Source organism: Pteropus alecto, unplaced genomic scaffold (genome assembly GCF_000325575.1).
Source record: "Pteropus alecto unplaced genomic scaffold, ASM32557v1 scaffold5, whole genome shotgun sequence".
Lineage (NCBI taxonomy): Eukaryota > Metazoa > Chordata > Mammalia > Chiroptera > Pteropodidae > Pteropus > Pteropus alecto.
Window position 1 is genome coordinate 21,500,925 of NW_006441953.1, and position 18,160 is coordinate 21,519,084.

General features: G+C 36.1%; 1 protein-coding gene across 4 annotated transcripts in view; it reads left to right on the plus strand.

Annotated features, from left to right (window-relative positions):
• The window catches only part of KCNIP4 (potassium voltage-gated channel interacting protein 4), a 950,399-nt gene that overhangs the window by 532,223 nt on the left and 400,016 nt on the right, over window positions 1-18,160 (plus strand). Inside the window, exon 1 of one of the 4 annotated variants that reach the window (XM_006918964.1) lies at window positions 470-569. The exons of the other annotated variants lie outside the window; for them this stretch is intronic. Within the exon in view, the coding sequence (XP_006919026.1) occupies window positions 470-569 (100 nt within the window). Of the gene's footprint in view, window positions 1-469; window positions 570-18,160 lie in introns of those variants that run through there. 4 annotated transcript variants of the gene reach the window in all.

An 18,160-nucleotide genomic window follows, 5' to 3' on the forward strand; every position in this document is an offset into this window, starting at 1 on the left:
CACTGGCAGCTCAGGCGGGCTCGCTGGTCCTGGGGCCGCTTAGCCATCCCTGCCGACGCGTGTCATGTTTCCTCGGGACCTTCTGGTGACCTCCCGGGTCTTCGGGTGATCTGCGCGTTCCTTCATGCATGGCTGTCTCTCTGTGTAAGAGTGTAACGAGGAACCTGATAATTCCGACAGGGTGACTTTATCCAGCTGTCACTTCTGGCCTCTGTTACAGTAGACAGGATTAATGCATTTTCTCTCATTGAAGCCCTTTCTCTCAGCCTCTCCATCTCATCGTCTTCTCTCTCTCTCTCTCTCTCTCTCTCTCTCTCTCTCTCTCTCTCTGTCTCTCCCTCTCACTCCCTCTCCTCCTCCCCTATTCCTCTGGCAATAGCCTTCTTAATGTAGTTTAATGGCTTTACAAAGAAAGCCAGGCAGACAAGCACTTCTCACTGGCTGTTGTCGGACCATGACCTAGCTGACCATGAACTTGGAGGGGCTTGAAATGATAGCAGTTCTGATCGTCATTGTGCTTTTTGTTAAATTATTGGAACAGTTTGGGCTGATTGAAGCAGGTTTAGAAGGTAAGGGAGCGCTTTTTAGTGACTTCTAAAAATTCTCTGTTTTGCAGTAAAAATTTCTTAAGAGGCACCTGAAATGAGATCAGAGAAATGTTACTCTGGGGTAGACATGAAGAGAGGCAGATTTTTCAGGGTAGAAAAGATTAATAAAATAAAGTTTTTGTAAGTTTCAGTAATGTTTTCACAGTAAATGTTAAAACTATGAGAAACACTTTAAATCAAATTGTTAGAACCCAAAATGAAGAAATGAAAGGTTTTTAATTGGTATATCTGCTTATATTGAGAGCATTTAGTCCATATTGATCTTGAGTTATTTTGTCTAATATCTCCTTTTATCGTATCAGCAAATTTTGTTTGGATGTTATGAGGTCCATTTGTTTCTTGCTTTGCAAATGCATTTATCAAATGGTAATGGATATACATTTATTATCATTTCTTATGGTTTGAGATAGGAGCCTAAGAATGGCAAGCTTTTCCTAAGATTGTCTTGAGAAGTATTTATAATGTTACCTGTGTTACATCCCAACGGAGAGCTTAAGGGGTAGAGTCTCCAACTCATGTGACAAACCTTAACGTACATTCCGAATAACAAATTGCTTTGCAAGTGTTACTGTTTATGTTTGTCAGAGGCTCATTCTCCTATTTTCCTTAACAGTCACCTTTTCCTTTAATAAGTTATACTTGCCTGTATCTTTTTTCCTGAACTAAATGTTTCTTTGAGAATCTGAGTAAATTTTGATTATAATATTCTTATTGTTCTGAACACATTTGAGAGTGTTTGCATACAGCTAGTTATTGTTTCTCTAAAGTTGTCAGAGCAATTTTTTAACTCACCCCTAGGTGATGTTTGACGTAGTTATGCTTTGATATTTTTCTTGCTTTAAAATTTAAACTCGAGTCAAAATATAAATATGTTATAAATATTTTTACATTCACAACTAATCTAGTCCTTTAGAGAATGGCTGCCACATGTGGCATAAAGAAGATTGCATTTACAAATAGCTAACAACAAATGGCAGTAAGTGTGTCACTCCGATATAGGTTATCAGAAACCTACCTACATTCGTAACTCGTTATGGGGGGCTGGGTGGAAAACAGGTTTTTCAAAAGTAATTTTAAGTAAGCTTGCAGAACGCTTTTTGAAGTCCTCTTTAATAAAAACATTTGTAGTTCTAAAAAGAAGACAAAAGTCTCAATTATGGAAGGGGTAGCTGCTCTTTAAAATTAACTTTATCTTGTGCATTTTCATGGAACCAATAACTCGGTTTGGCGTCTTTGTTTATCAACGTGTGTTTTTTTACCTGGCAAGTGTTGGGACTTCCTATTTTAATGCACTGATTTCTATTCTCTCTGTAGCTGACAGTTATATGGCGAGTGTCAGTATTCCCAGCTGTGCTGAGGGACATTTTTTACCTGATTTCATGGATGATGTGGAGTCATTCTTTAAACACTTTTGTTGGAGTCTTTTATTCTGGGTTTTGTGATGAAACCTACTCTCATATTGGTTTTATTTCAGGAGCATACATATTTTTTTCTCCCAAGTGACAGCATATGTTTCTTTCCTCTCAGGGCTAGTAACTTTTATGATTATTCCCTCTTTTCCTTATTATTTATATTTCAAACTGTACTGATTTGTATGAACAGTTTCTTGTATTTTAAATTCTACAATATTACCATTTTCCACGCCAACATTGTATTAGTACTATTGAGAGAATAAGAGTGTCTGTCTTATAAACTTCAACATCAACCCATATCTGATTTCCAATGAATTTAGAAAATAATTTTAAATGGTAAATGTTGATAACTACATTAAGGAGAAATTGTATTTAATGTGTAAAAGTTGATAGAGAACAAAAGTGCTTTCTGTTTTGAAGTTTGTAGATGACTTATCTCCAAAGTCAATGCTAGAATCAGAAAACCTTCAAAAACAAGATTTAAGTTGGCCTCATATTTTGCTTACTGGAGCTATAAAACAAAGGAATAGACTGAATTGTTATATTTCATTAGAAATAGTTGGGTATAGATGAGCATGTGCATATTCTAAAGTTGTATTCTAGTTTTAATTTATAAAAAAAATAAATAAACATTTCATATCAAAATAGCATCTTAATAGATTTCCTGAAACTTTCTTAAAAAGAAACACTGATGCTTATTTTATTTAGATTTATTTTTAAAAGGGAGTTCCCTTTCTTCCCCATTTTATATATCTACGTTGAGAATATTGATTTCTTTTACCTTTCTTATTTGTCTGCTCAAATGTAAAGAAATCTGAGTATTAAGTAAAAAAATTTGGACAGAGGTTTGAAGCCCTGTGAGAATGGTTTTGAATTTTTTTCTATACAATAAAACATTTTCCTCTAAACTTATAATTCTTACACATAATTATCATTTAGAATGTAGTTTTCCTTTCTTTATTGTTATATGTGCAATATGCATTACGTTCTTAAAGGGGTATATAATATTATGTTTGCATAATTTAGTTATCTTGCTTGAAATATGTATAGAATAAATGCACTTCAAAATAAATTAATATCCTTAAAGTCTGGAATTTTTGCATTTACTTATCCTTGAGTACTTTGAACTCCTGTTCTTTGCAGAAAACTGGGGAATGGGTCCCAGATGTCCTGGGTCCTTCTGTTCTGGTCTATATCTGATCTACATAAACACATAATGCTACATGTAGATCCATAGCATATATTTATAAACAAAAGGAGGTGCATTTAGTGGTGACATTCTTTAACAAGAGAAAAAATAAAACAATAATAGTATAGTTTCCTACCCCTCTATTGCCACTTTCTTGATTTCTAAGCTTGGATAAGCCACTTTATCTCTTTAGTGGTCTAAAATGAAAAAATTGGACTTGATAATCTCTATGAAACTTTCCATTTCAAAAATTCTAGGAGTTTCTCAGATAATGAAAGTTTGAGATTCATATATCACATATCCTTTCTTATAAAATAGGTATCAATGGCCTACTTTGGAATTGATATGCAATGCAGCTGTTAGACTGTTCTTTCCTTCTCTCCCATAGTTGGGCAATTCATCATACTTCAGGGAGATTTTCATTGTATTTCAAGAAAATAAAGAAATGTCCTTTCCTGTAACTCTAGATTTGACATTTTGCGTTGCTATTTTAGGCATCCCTGTGATATAATTTCTCAAAACTTGCATGGGATTCCAATAACAAATAAGTACACCATGTTTTAATTTCTTAACATTTCAAAGTTGAGTTGTCTTTGTTTTTCGGTGTTTTTTTTTTCCCCCCCTTTTTTTGGTTTATTCTCTCTCTTTTTCTATAATTTAGTTAAGCTTAAACATGTCTTATTTTTAAGAAAAGTAATCATAACACCAGGTCAATATGTATGCAAATAATAGTTTTAACTTGAACAAAGTTTTGAAGATAATGCACAATCCCAGTGTTTGAATTCACAGGCTCTCTCTGCTTACTGAGGTGTTTAGGGAGTGCCAGAGTTATGCTGGTTTGGAATACTAAAACCTCATGAGAGTAAATTGCCTGTTTTCCAGCTATAAAAATAGAAGTGGTTTTCAGTTAACACATTCCAAGGAGAAATTGAATGAAAATTTTAATGGCAAAGCTATTTCATTATTTCTATATGCAACATTGGGCTGTGAAAATATCTATTGTTCATCCAAATATGTATTAAATCATGCCGAAATAGGTACTGAAGTAAGAAACAAAACATCCTTCCCACTACTACCAACTTTAGTAAAAAGCAAAATTTTACAAAAACGCCATAATATACATGACCTGAAAAAGGTCACTTCTATTGGTAATTGTCTTTAATAAAAAGACAAAAAAGAAATCAACTGATAATCGAAGTCTTTTGTAGCATGTGCATTACAATGTTTTGTATTTCTTTAGTTGACTTTATTTAGCAGATATCTGTAAGACTATAATATAAGCTTTTTCAAGAGGTCTATTATCTGTATACACAGAGATGGAATTTCGGAACCCAAGTTCTTAATTTTCCTGTGTTGTTGACAGAAGTATGGATGTGTTGGGTCATCAGTTAATTGGGCCAACTGGAAAACGGAGCTGTGTGTCCCTTCCATGACATTTAATGAGGACCAAAGTGCTGAAGATGCCTGGAAGAGGGCTATTATTTCTATCTCAAATAGCTTGATTGACGTTTATAAAGCTGATTCTTTAAAATTCTCCCAGCAATGTTGCTTCCTCAAGTGCAGTGGGATGCCAAAGCTGATGTGTATTTGGACTATCAGAAAAAGTTTTTCTTAACTGCAATGCTTAAGAAATATAAAAATAATTTATGATGATATTAGAAAACAAGCATACTATCTTTTTACACCATCTAGGAATGGAATAAAGGGAATATTTATATGATTTGGCTTCCTTTAGTGTTTTCTATAGCTAATATTTTCTTTATTTCAAGAGCATTCACTAATGCTTAAAGAGGACTAGTAGAAGAAGAGGCTGTAGTATGTTCAGAGATTACCCTCAGAAAATTCAGGGTCATTTTGGTTGGATTCTAATCACAGCTTTGCCTCTTAATAGCCATGTGATTTGAGGCTATTACTTGACCTCTATAATACTTATTTTTTAAAATTTTTAAAATAAAATAATGATAAATAATATTAACATTTTAGTTTATTGAAGATTACCTATGCATAAGGCAAGTATTAAACACAAGGTAGAATTAAATTATGTATTAAAGTGTTAAACATTGAATAGTATTAGTATAGTAATATCTTATTTAATCTCCACCATGGTCCTCTGAGATAGGCACAATCATTTTTAGTTTAGAGGTGAGAAAACTTAGACCTATAAAGCTAAGTAACTTAGTTCATGTTTACTCAACCAATAAGTCATAATGCTGGAATTCAAACTCAGACCAACAGGCTCTATATCATGTTCTGTAATTTTAATTTCCTAGATGTTACAGCATGATGGCCATGGCAGATAATTTGGTGAGGAGTAGAAAGTGTTAGGTCAATTATCCATAACTCTTTCTACAAGTCTTTCTTGAACACATTTTACATGTGAAACACTCAGTTTTTGACATTGCTAATAAGCGTAAATGTTCATACTGACTATACTATTCTAAATACAGCATAAAGAATGTCACAAAGCCTCTGTCTTATACATCAGACAAATCTTATAACATAAATGAATCTGTATTACGGTCTAGTCCAATCAAGTATAGTATTCAGTTGGGCTCTGGGGTAAAAATTGAGAAGAGAAAATAAAGTGATTTAGATTGAGCTCAGTACTATCTGTTTTGTTTTGTTTTGTTTTCTAGGTGACAGGTGGGACTGCAGAAAGTAGATGGGATAGAGAAGGGCTGGTGATTTTGGAGAAAAGAGAAAATTCTATATTAGAAGCTGTGATGTAAAGATAAGATGCCAAATCCAAGAAGGGGGTTACTTATGAAAGGGTCTGAGGTTTATAGGGAGGACTGGAGCATGGACAAACAAAGGTAATAAGATGATCCATTTTGGATTAGGATTTTGAAGTAGGGACATAATCATTGATTAAGAGCATGACATAAGCATCAGCGGGATTTTAGACTAACTCAGGGTGCTCATCAAGGGAGCAGAGTACAAGGAAGGGAAGAAAGCTTAGCTTAGTTGAGAATCTACTTTAGGACAAACTAAGTGAAAAGAGTATTACGTATGCCATGCCCTGGAATTATCATATGATAATTCATATATGATATGAATTATCATATCAACCATGCAAGATTATAAATGTTATTTCTTTTTTAAATATGGAAAACTGGAGTTTCAAGGAGATCAGTAACTTGGTCAGGGTCACAAGAAAATAAGTGAAGGAATCGTAATAGTTTCAATATCTTTGTAGTGGCACTGATTCAAATGGCATGCAGAAGGTAAATATTCAAAAACTGGATAAAATGTAAACAGATAAATAAAAGCCTTATCTAATATAAATCTTTCCTGTAGACTATGTCTATAAAAAAAGGAATAGTTTCCTTTTTTTTTTCATTTGACTAAAATTTTTCACTTCTAGTTTTATACAAAATGTTCTATGTAAAAGCACAAAAAAATGAGGAAGGAGAAAAAAAGAGAAAAGGTATGCCTATAATGCACATAATTGGATTTCTGATTTATCAAGTCTTCATAGAATGAAAGGTCCTTTAGAAATTGCCACTTCCCAACTGATTATTTTATAGATAAATATACAAATTCCCAGAGAGATGAAATAACTTACATGAGGTTTTTTTTTTTTTGACAGAACTCTTCTTTGCAGTGAAAAAAAAAAAAATAGTGGATTTTACTCAGAAAAGAAAAATTTCAAATACGATTTAAATTCCGCAAAGTATTTATCCAAATTGTAACTTTCTTAAGTTATTCTGCTAGTTGACCAATAACTCCAAAGTCCAAGAATCCTAAGACTTGGGTGATGATAAATTGCGTTCTGTCTTAGCTTTATCAATAGAAATAGATGCTACGACAAAAAATACTTTGACTGAGGGAAGAGGCCATAAATTGAGATGTTTTTCTGCCTCAGTGGCTTGTCTGAATTAGTTAGTGATAGAGAATCATTACTATTTGACAGCTATTTAGTGGTTCAATGGATGAGTTTCTGGAAGACCCAGATTCAATACCCAATAGATACATTTACAGATCCCAAGGGCAGTTATCCTAATTGTTCATCACTCTGATTATGAAAAGCAGAAAGCGAGGTCTCTCACAAGCCTCACTACTTACACCATCTCACAGAGGCCTCCCCTGACCTCTGCTTAAAATTTACCCCAGGGCTGTTGGAGGCAGGTCTTTGAAAATCATTTGCATAGGTGAGGAAGTTCATCTTCTAGACAAAACTTACTGCTGAAACAATGCCAACTGTGTGTTTCAGTATTTCTACAGAGATCATAGAGTACAGATGCTAAGAACACAGACTCTGAAGCCATAATAATTGTATTTAATAATAATTAAATACCAGCTCTAAAATATATTAGTTTTATAACCTTAGATAAGCACCCACTTCTCATTTAAGATATAAACTAAGTACCTCCGTTTATTTATATCTTACATGAGAATAATCACAGCACCTCCTTGTCCCTGTCCTGTTTTTCAAATGGATTGTCATGAGTTAATATTTGTATGCACTTAGAACTTTGTGTTTTTCCATGATGGCCAGGCACCATCATCTTTCTTTTCGAAGAAAGGAGGCCGCCACTCAATAACCGAAACCAAAAACTGAGTTCATTGTTTGCCAAGCAAGTGAGAGCTGTACTTGTAGAACAGTCACTCAGAGCAAAACACTGCTGGTGTGTATAGAGTTTGGGGTTTTCCCAAGTGTGGCTATTACTAATAGAGAGTTGTCATTGATTGATTGGGTTGGATTTAAAATTGGTTCCGGTGCTACTTGTCAGTATAATCAAAGAACAATCATTCATTTTCTTTCTTGAAATTAGAGTGCAGGAACTTTTTAAAAAATTTTCATAGTAAACAACATTTAAGGTTACTTATTTAGCTACTCCTATGCTCCAGCCGCTGTTCTAGACACTGGGGACGCAGCCATAAGCAGAGACAAAACTCCTGTTGTTGCAAGTTGATATGCTAAATTTTGAGATACAAGCTATAAAAGCTATAAAAATGTACAGGAGACAGAATAGTTATAGTGAATTCATTCATTCACTCATTATGTTTTCCTCTACTGTGCTCCATATATTGTTCTAGGCACGGTAATGAACATAATCCAAGTTCTTGTAGAATTTGTGTTCTATCAGGAAAGAAGACAAAAAGAGAAAGGAATATATAATCTGATATTTAGTAGAGACAAGCATAAATTATAGTAAGGTGACAAAAACTGGGGTGTTATTTATAATAGAGTGGTGAGAGACCTTTCTGAAGAACTGACTTTACTGCCAGTACTTGAATGAGTCTGGGAGATATTGTAGATCTGGGACAAGAGGATTCTAGGCAAAGGGACAACCAAGTCCAAGAGCCTTTGTCTAGAAGTGTGTTTCCTGTGTCCAGGGAGCACAGGAAGGCTGGCGAAACTGGAGCAGAAAGAGCCAGTGAGGGTCGTGTGAGGAGCGGTGGAAGGAGGGCCAAATGCGGGGCCATCGCAAGGACTTTGGGTTTTCTTCTTTGCTCACTGTGAAGCCAGTGAAGGATTAGGATAGGAAGTTTCTACAAGTCTCCAATTCCAGCTCTTTTTATAGGTCCTGATATCACTTTCCACACCGTATCTGCTTTTTCTAATATTGGCCTGGGGTCTACACCCAGACACTTCTTAGCCCTGCCCCAGACACCTGCCAGGATTTCAATTCATTATTTTTTGTCATTCCTCTCTTATCTAGAAAAACTGCCTTACTTCTCATGAACAATTTTTAGCATATGTTCAGGCTAAAATACTCATTCCTCTTTGTCCTTTCACCTGTCCTATGGGGTGAGTGGGTCCAGTCTTCATCCCCTTATCAGACTGCTTCAAGATCCTGAGATATGAGTCCCATGCTTAATTGCATCTGTAGGACCGATTAAATTGTCTTAATAAGACATTAGTAGAGAAGGCATTTTTAAAAATCAAATGATATTCCTTGAGTACCTGCCATAGCGAGAGTATTATGACAATGGAGGTGAAAAGGCAAATTTCACAAAAAGGAAAACCATGTTGTTGTTGGTTTTTTTTTTTCTGAGTCATTCCTCCTCCCCCACATATTAGCTTCAAAGATAAATATTTAGATTGGGCATATTCCAAACTGAGATGAGAATAATATATTTATATCCCAGATATTTATACTAGTACATTTTTTGGAACTAGCAAAAATCATAGAGACTGTATTCCAACCTCCTCATTTATGTGTAAATTGAGGACCAGGAAGGTTAATTGACTTATTAGAAATGACAAAACTAATCGGTACCATTAGATACCATAATAATTACATCACCTATGATAGAGCGATAACTTCTAGGTGAGGCGTTAATAATGTTACATATTTAGAAGTATCTAATTTGTGTAAAACCCTGTAAGAAAAATCTTATTAGCCACAATTACAGAAATTCTGGCCCCTTATTTACTTAAGGATATATTATGAACCTTTTTTCCTCATATCGTTAATTTCTAGTTTTACTGGCTTACATCCAGGAATATGGAGGAGAATTTCTTCTGGTGTGCAGGCAGAGACAAAGGTTCTAAAGAAACTAGTGAGGTATGCCAAAATGTGATCCACAATGGTGAAGACATGGGGTCAAATCCCAGATGCCTGGTGTTTGGGCATTCAGGCAGCAAATGAATGTAGGAGTGGGGCCTCGGGGAGGAAGGTCCCAAAGCTGGTAATCAAGAAGATGGCATAGGATGATAAAAATACCATTGATACCTGAATGAGCATCTTGTTGAGTTATGTCAGGCACTGTGGCCAGTACTTTATATGAATTATTTACGTTGACAATCATTTTTATCAACCGGTTATATAATTGAAGATTTAACAGATGAGAAAGTATACTCTGGGATTTTTGATCAGTTGCCTAAGATCACACACCTAGGATGGTCTAGCTGGGATTCAAATCCATCCTGTCAACTTGGAGAGTACAAGTTCTCAGCCATCATGTATCTGCCTCTCACATAGGGCTAGGTCATGGTCAGAGACAGAATTATGTTGAAGTAAATGAAGCTTAAGCTACAGAGCCCCTCAAGTATGTACACACCTCTTCCTATCCTTATTTTAAATAAATATTAACTTCCATACCAAATTTTGTATACGTGATTTTTTAAATTTTTACTCTTCTCTTAGAGACTCCCCTCTTCCAAATCATGTAAGATTTAGGCCCCACGAAACCAAGATCTGTCTCTATTGTGAGCTTAGAACATCTTGCCTTTTCTGACATGATTAAAGTTCATGGCTGGGGATATAGAAAGCAAGATTCATCCTTCAAGACAGGAAGCTGGATATAAAGTTCCTGTTAGGGGTCCCCATTGTCCCTCTGCCTATCTCCATGGCTACCCAGACTTCATGACTGACACAGTGAGGGTAAGATGATTTGGCAGCATGACATTTCCAAGCCTTGCTTACTATAGGGGGAATTCAGTCCTGTTCCCTACAGAAGGGACTCAGGACTAATTGGGCATGAATCTATAGGAAGTTCGCAGGAGCCTATTGGCAGCGGGCTGAATGGAAAGAGCATGGACTTTCGCATCAGACAGATATCGATTTGAATCCTAGCTCCTTCATTTCCTTGTTGACCTTGGTAAATTACTTTTCATCATACATAAATTGGTCATTGTTGCGAAGACTAGAGAGGAATGGACAGTGCCTGACTGTATTAATGTTTTCTACAAATGTGACCATTAATTGTTAGACACAATGTAAAAGTCAGGTGAGGCAATGACTTAGGAAATGAGGCAGGAGTAAACATCTCTTGTTATTTATTTATCATTTGTTTCATATATGATTGTATAGCTATATACCGCGGATTTAGAGTACTGCCCTAGAAATGTTCATGTTTGCACTTGTCCTCTTCATTTAAGAAGCATAGGGCCTTTCATATTCATAGGTATTCATTCAGTTGTTCATTCATTTAAGCTATATTTAGCAAGCTCCTATTGGTTGCTGTTCTAGGGGGTAGGACATGACAGGGACAAAAATACTGAGGTCCCTGCCCTTGTAGAGGAGTTGGCTTTGGGTGCAGCAAAGCCTCTCCTCTCTCGTATTGTATTATATGCTAAGGAAGGCAGAGAATATGGGCGTAGATCTCAATACATTTATAATGGGAAGTTGAGAGACAATGTGTCTAATTGCTTTCTTCTGTTAATATAAAATGAGGTTAGGTGAAAAGCATTCATGGGGGGTGGGGCATAGTAATGGATGTTCTAAGGAGAGAGAAAATACAGTGTGGTCTGTATTTTCAGAATCTGGGAAGTGAATTTACAGAGCAAATATGAGAAGACTGTTGGACAATGTTTAGTGGTCACTTGAGATCTGTAGTCATACTTTTGAAAGAGGACTCTTCCCGATTCAAATAAAGTGAGCACTTTCTTGGGTGCATTACTGCAAGATCAATTTTTCCAGACATGTTCAAAGAGAAGGACAGAATTTGGTAGCAAATGGGGGAATTGGAAAAAATAGCCAGAGAATTAGAGAGAATATGCTTAGTACGACCTCCAAATATGCAGAATCAGGTATAATGGCTTAGACTATGGAAGTGCAACTATGGAAGATTTGAACTTAAATGAGCTTGGAATTGTGTCCTCCAATTCTGGGGCAAGGCAGAAACCAGTGATTGAGAACTTTATTTTTCAATTTTGAGTGTGGCTGTAATGGTGTGCTATAAATCAAAAACCTCGTAAATTTTGGGGGAAGGGATCCAACAAAGGGTTTACAAATACTAGTTTATACATTATAGTGAAAATACTTGAGAAAATACTTTAAGACTACTGTTCAAAACAATAGATAAAATCTTTAAAGTTGAATATGCTTTGTGTCTTCATAAATAGAATAAAATTCAAATACACCGAAAGGAACTTTCTGCTTAAATTTCAAAAACAGAGCTTTATTCATCATATATTTTTAATGATAATGCATTCGTACTTTTCTTATTTCTTCGACTTTTAGCCTCTAGTCTTTTATTAGCTATTGGAAAGTTCAAGACTATCTAGTAGTCACAGTTCTGATGTCTTATCTTCAAAACTGTGTGTTTGTGAAAACCAATAAAACACACTTAACCTATCCAAAAAAATGTGTTTCATAGCTATCAAAATCAATGAGGTATAAACTTGTACATGTTAATGTATACAAATACACTTGCACACAAATGTGTATTTGTGTAAACGTGCTAGATTCACAGGTGCACACATGTACATATTTCACATATACGCATATTCCAAGAATGTAAGGCATGAAGTTGATCAGTTAATGTGATATAAGTCACTGAGCTCATCGAAGAACCCAATTCTTGATTCTTTTGTACCATGATCTGTGAAGCTTCCTTGGGAGATTGATTTATATTTAACCATATGTACAGGTGCAAAAAAGAAGAGGTGCAGAATGCAAAAGAGCGCTGGGGAGAGAGTGAAGTTTGACTGTAGGTCGCAGTGGAACATGCTATGCCTTTGGAATAAAAAGCCCAACTGCAATCTACTCTAACTAGCTGTGTGATCTTAGGCAAGTTATTTAACCTTCCTGCTCCTCTATTTTTTCCCATAAAATCCTCCACTAGATCTAGATGACAGACAATGTCTGAAAAAGAATATATATTAATAGACATATAGTACTGAGAATGACTAGTGAGTGCCCAAGTGAGTGTTGGTATCTCTGCCTCGTTCTTGCTCACCAGGTCCTGTGCCTCCTTCCTTGAGTTTGAAAGATCTTGTCATGTGGTTTCCTGACTGCCTCTTCTGGGTCCAAACCTGATGCCCTTCCAAGCTCAGGACCCTCCCTCACCTGATCAGTATCCTCTCCTTGGCCATGCTTCAATTCTGAATCCATTCGTTTTAGACAAGAGCCTTATTTTATCTGCATGTTGATGAATTCTCCCATTTACCTGGCATATGTCCCATGAGACTGGCAAATACTACTGTTTTGAACAGATGTTCAGAATATGTTTCTTAAATTAAAAGTACAAATGTCAAAACAGTATGCAAAATCATGATCCCATTTAAAAAAATATACACGAGGTATGTGTAGAAAGAACACTGGCATTTTTTATTACTTCTTTGAACTTGTTCATGTTTGGCATGTGTTTTTAGAGGTTACTTTTTAAAAAATAATATCACTATGAAATGTGCATTATTTTTTCCCAATAGAAGAAACTCAGTGCCCATTGGAACATAATCATTTGATAATTTAAAATGAAAAACTCTTTAAATTAGAAAACATTTAAAATCGAGGAGTTCTGTGTTTGTTTTTTATCTTCAAAAATAAGACAGTTCAGAAGAAACATCTTGGAACTGAAGCCAAATTGTTATATCTTGAAGTCATTGTTCAACTTCTAGTCAGTTTCTGCGTTAGTTTATAAAGAGTTTTCTCTATAACTATCCCTACATCCAGGAAGTTATTAAGGGCCCAGGATATTGATGTTTTGCCTAAGAGCCTCACTTACCTAAAAGAGGAGCTCATTTTCTGCACTTTTTAGGAGGAACTGTATTTTATGACTTAGGAATAAACCATTTCACTCCATCAATATGTTTTGCTTCATTTCCTCTGAAAGGGAAATTGAACTGGGTGTGTGTTATGTGGGAAAGGCCAGGCAGGGCGGGAGAGTGCTGACAGGTTTGCTGCTTCTCAGTAATTCTCAACTTCCCTTGCTTCTGGGTTTCAGTAATTTTCTTTCCTGAATAGCACCTTGCTGGTGTCTGAGTGGGCACCATTCATGCGAAAACCTAGGTAAGAATTATTTAATATGGGGAACAGATTAAAAGGAAAAGAGTGATAGAAGCTTCAAGAAATACAGAAGCATTTAAGACCAGGGCAAAGATTTCATTAAATGGCTTTCTAGCAAGGAATTCTAAATACCTCTCATACTGTTTTTTGTTTTTTGTTTGTTTGTTTTTTTCCTTTCAAAAGTATTTATTAAAATTTGGCTATAAGAATGATCCACATAATTTGGTTTAGGGATATTCACATAATTTTCTTTTTTTCATGTCTAGAGTTTATTTTTTTCTTTTTTTCTTTTTCATGAATAATGAATGTGAAAAAGATTGGGAAACCTCGATTCAAATCAATACAATTCGGGTAGGGAAAAAAAGAAAACATACTCTGAGGCTCTAGGCGATGATCTGGGAATACAAGAAAGCCACGATCCGCACTTGTAGAGCTTAAGTCCAAAAACAAGGCCCCAAAATGTTGGCATCATGGAAAGAGCACAGCGTTGGGTTCAAATAGTCTTGTGTTTTCATCCAGACTCAGCCACTAGCTAGCTATCTGATCTTAGTTTTCCTTCTCCAACAAGTGGGGACATGGCCACTCTCATAGCTTGCTTGTGAATGTACAACTTCAAGTGCAGTAGCCTGCTGGGAGGGGTCACTCAACCAACACTTGTTATTCATGGTGTGACAAGTGGCCTCACCATGTCAAGAGCATGCACTCTGGAGTCTGACGGTCTGCCTTTGAAACCCAGCCTGGGCGATTACCTGCTTTGTAATCTTGGACAAACTACTTATCCATTTTGTGCCTCAGTTTCCTCACCAGTAAAAAGGATGATAGCATTGATATCATAGGGTTTTGAGGATGAGTTAAAACGGGTAAAGCATGTGTATTGTTTGGTCCAAAGTAAAGTCTATGCAAACATATTTGCTCTCATTATAACTGTTAAATCGAATTTCATAGTTTTTAATAACTGCCAAATCATTTTCAAAATCTAGTCTAAATGGTTAGTCCATTTTTTTTTCTTTTAAAAAGTGCTTTAGTAATAGCGATAGTGGCTTCTCTTTTAGCTTGTTTCTATTGTTTTACATTATTTTGCATGTGTGTTGCCTATAGCCTAAGCACACACCTGCATGTGGTTAAATTCTTCCAGAAAGACAAGTAGGTTACAGGTACATTTAATGCCTTGGGGAGTAGCAATGCTGGGAGCCAGTGCTAAGTACACAACTCCACCCGGGCTTCTCATCACAGAGATGTACTCGTGCCTCTGGTAAGAAGGAAGACCTCGCAAGAAGCTGCGCATGAATCAACACGAATCCATCTACTGATGGAACAAACCCAGCTTCTGGTAGTCAGACATTTTAGCTCCCAGGAAAACCAAGCATCTATTTCATGCCGAAAGAGTTTCTAACTCATGCTTATATCCCCTGCAGCAGTACTTAGTAGATTCTCAGATGGATACAAAGAAGGGAGTCAGACAAATGACTATAAAATATTACTTTTATACAGTTAAATCAAATTTTATGTTTTTTTATTCTAAAATCTTTTCATATTCTCTCTCTGTCTCTGTCTTTCTGTCTCTCTGTCTGTCTCTGTAGGTTTCGCAGTAACCAAAGCACACACACAAAAAGGGAAAATGGTGGGAAGTTAAAGAAGAATGTCATGGTCAGAGCCCTTGTTAGTCTTTATAGGCTGCAGAAATCTTCCAAAGGCATCTAGACTCCTTTGGAAAACAGATTTAAGTGAGAGTCGTAAGCAGTCTGGAATTAGCAGAAAACCATTTGGTGCCAGATTCTACCACACATTTGCTTGGGCAAATCATTAGTAGGACTTTTGAAAAGTAAATTGATTTACCTGTGCCCCGGTTCCTCATTGGTCACATAGAGATGAAATCTATCTCAGGGGTTGGTAAGATGATTAAACGAATTAATATAGACCAGGCGCTGAGAACAGTGCCTGGTTTTACACAGCTCTGTTTATCACTTTATTATTATGGTACTCATCAGACATTACATGAATATATTATTGTTTTTGCCTTTACATTATGATTATAAGAGATAAAGAACTTACAGTACATATTTATTTTCATATATTTATAAATGCCTCCTAATGGGAATATATGTAATATTATTAGTATTATTATAGCAGTATTATCTTGATTCATATAAATGACAGTTTGTTTTTTTCTTTCCCAAATTAATGCAGGCTCATAACATATCAGGCAGTGAAACAGACCGGCCAGCTTTGGCTGGACCCTAAACAATGCTTGCCTCCAATTAACATCCAACACGACACATTTGGGAAATGTATCACAGGAGGCACGAAAGTGTGGGAAGAGCATGCACATCTAGGTCAAAGGTCTGGATTTGAATCCAAGCTCTGTCCTTCAGTGAATCTGTATTGTGCTTTTTTTGTTTCTTTGTCTCATTTTTAATTTCCTTCAGTCTCAGTTTTCTTGTCAACAATGTAAGGATAATATTTTATCAAAGATTCATTGGAAAAATTAAATAACAAATGAAAAGCATTAGCATAAGTCAGAAACGTTACCTTCCTTCTTTTCTCTCCAATGAATGAAAGGAAATTTACAGAGAGGTTCCTGACAGACATCAGGAATCCTTAGGGGAGTGTCTTGCTAATTACTCATTGAGGAGAAATGTTTCTGGCTATAGTTGAAAATAGGATATAGGATGCTTCATTCTATGAGATTATCTTTTCAGAGAAAACGCATGCAGGGTCTTGGTCTTTGCCTCACACTTTCTTTACCCTAAAGCAATAAAACTTATCTCCCCATTTTGTCACTTCCAGGGCTTAAACTGTAGCCAATTTGGGGTGCCATTTATCACATGTTCAAGTCATGTTAATTTTCATCTGCTCAGCCAATTATTGTGTCACAGTAACAGGGCATGGTGGCCTTATCACAGGCAGGCCTCCAGAATAGCATTTTATTTCCTCTGTGAAATGTACACACAATGTCATCAAATCAAACATTCTGATTACTCCAAATGTTTTGACCTCATGGCTACTTATCCTAAAGTCGAGAGCTCTGAGGTTGGCTTTCAAAATAGGCCAATGAAGGGAAAAGAGAGGTATGCAAAGTAAGTGGTGGGCATAGAACCCTCCCCAACACCCATATATCTACATTTAAATGGAAAAGATGCTGAATTGGGGGAAGGACAGAAATAGATGAACATAGGCTCCAGGGGTGCAGGCAAACAATTTTCATTTAGCATTTGTCATTCCTTATAAACAATGCTTTGTATTATTGCAATAAGTCATGTCATCATTGGAATGAAGCCAAGTCTTTTGTACCATTCTGGATGACAAGCATCATGTCATGCTCTTTTGTTTTGTTTATGTTGTTTCTAACAGTAACTTCCATTTCCCTTTACGATTTTGTCTCTGATAAAAAGAAAGTTAAAGGTACACAATAATTTCTCCAAAATTCAGACTGACTCATCTGGAACATGTAGTGATTGGTGCAATGCCTGAACCGAGGTTCTGAGCAAATCTTTATTCATCGAGAATGTAAATGTGTTAGTCTGAAGAAGAGTTGGAGTGGGGAATATTTAAAATGCTGGAAGATGTCAACTGTTTTCAAGCAACCTGCGAGTTCCTCAGACGCTATTTAAATAATGCATGTAATTAAAAATTATTTTTATCTATTCATTAAAAGCAAGATTAAAGAAGAGTGTCAACTAGGCTTGACTTTGTCATCCTAGTTTGAATTAATATTTAATTTAAAAATAGATGCTAATGGATCAACCTAGGCCATAACAGAGGGGGTTGTGCATTTGTACGTGTGTGTGTGTGTGTGCGTGTATGTTTTAAGGCAAATCATAACAAAATGTGATACTGAAGAAAAAAGGCAAGGAGTTAAAAGCACTGATGTAGAGATCAGATTAGTGAGGTTTGAATCTGAAGTATTCTCCATACCTAGGGTGCAATTTGGGTCAAGAGCTGTAACAGAGGTCATTAGTGCTTGCCCACATCTCTTGGGACCCTTTTCCTGGTGGGCCTGTCCATCCCCTAGCTGTGGGCACTCACTAAGAGCTCATACATGTGACCTCTGAAGGGTTACCTTTGGTTGATTACAGCCAAGATGCCTGGGAGTTACACACACACACACACACACACACACACACACACACGTGTACTCATGCAGTAGCTGGGACACTCAGTATATTTAGCCTCACTCCCTTTTGTCAAGACTGGACAGATTCTGCTTTTCAGAGCTCCCTCTAGATTAGGCTAAGGCTGGACTTCCCTAGAAATCATCCCAAACCCTTC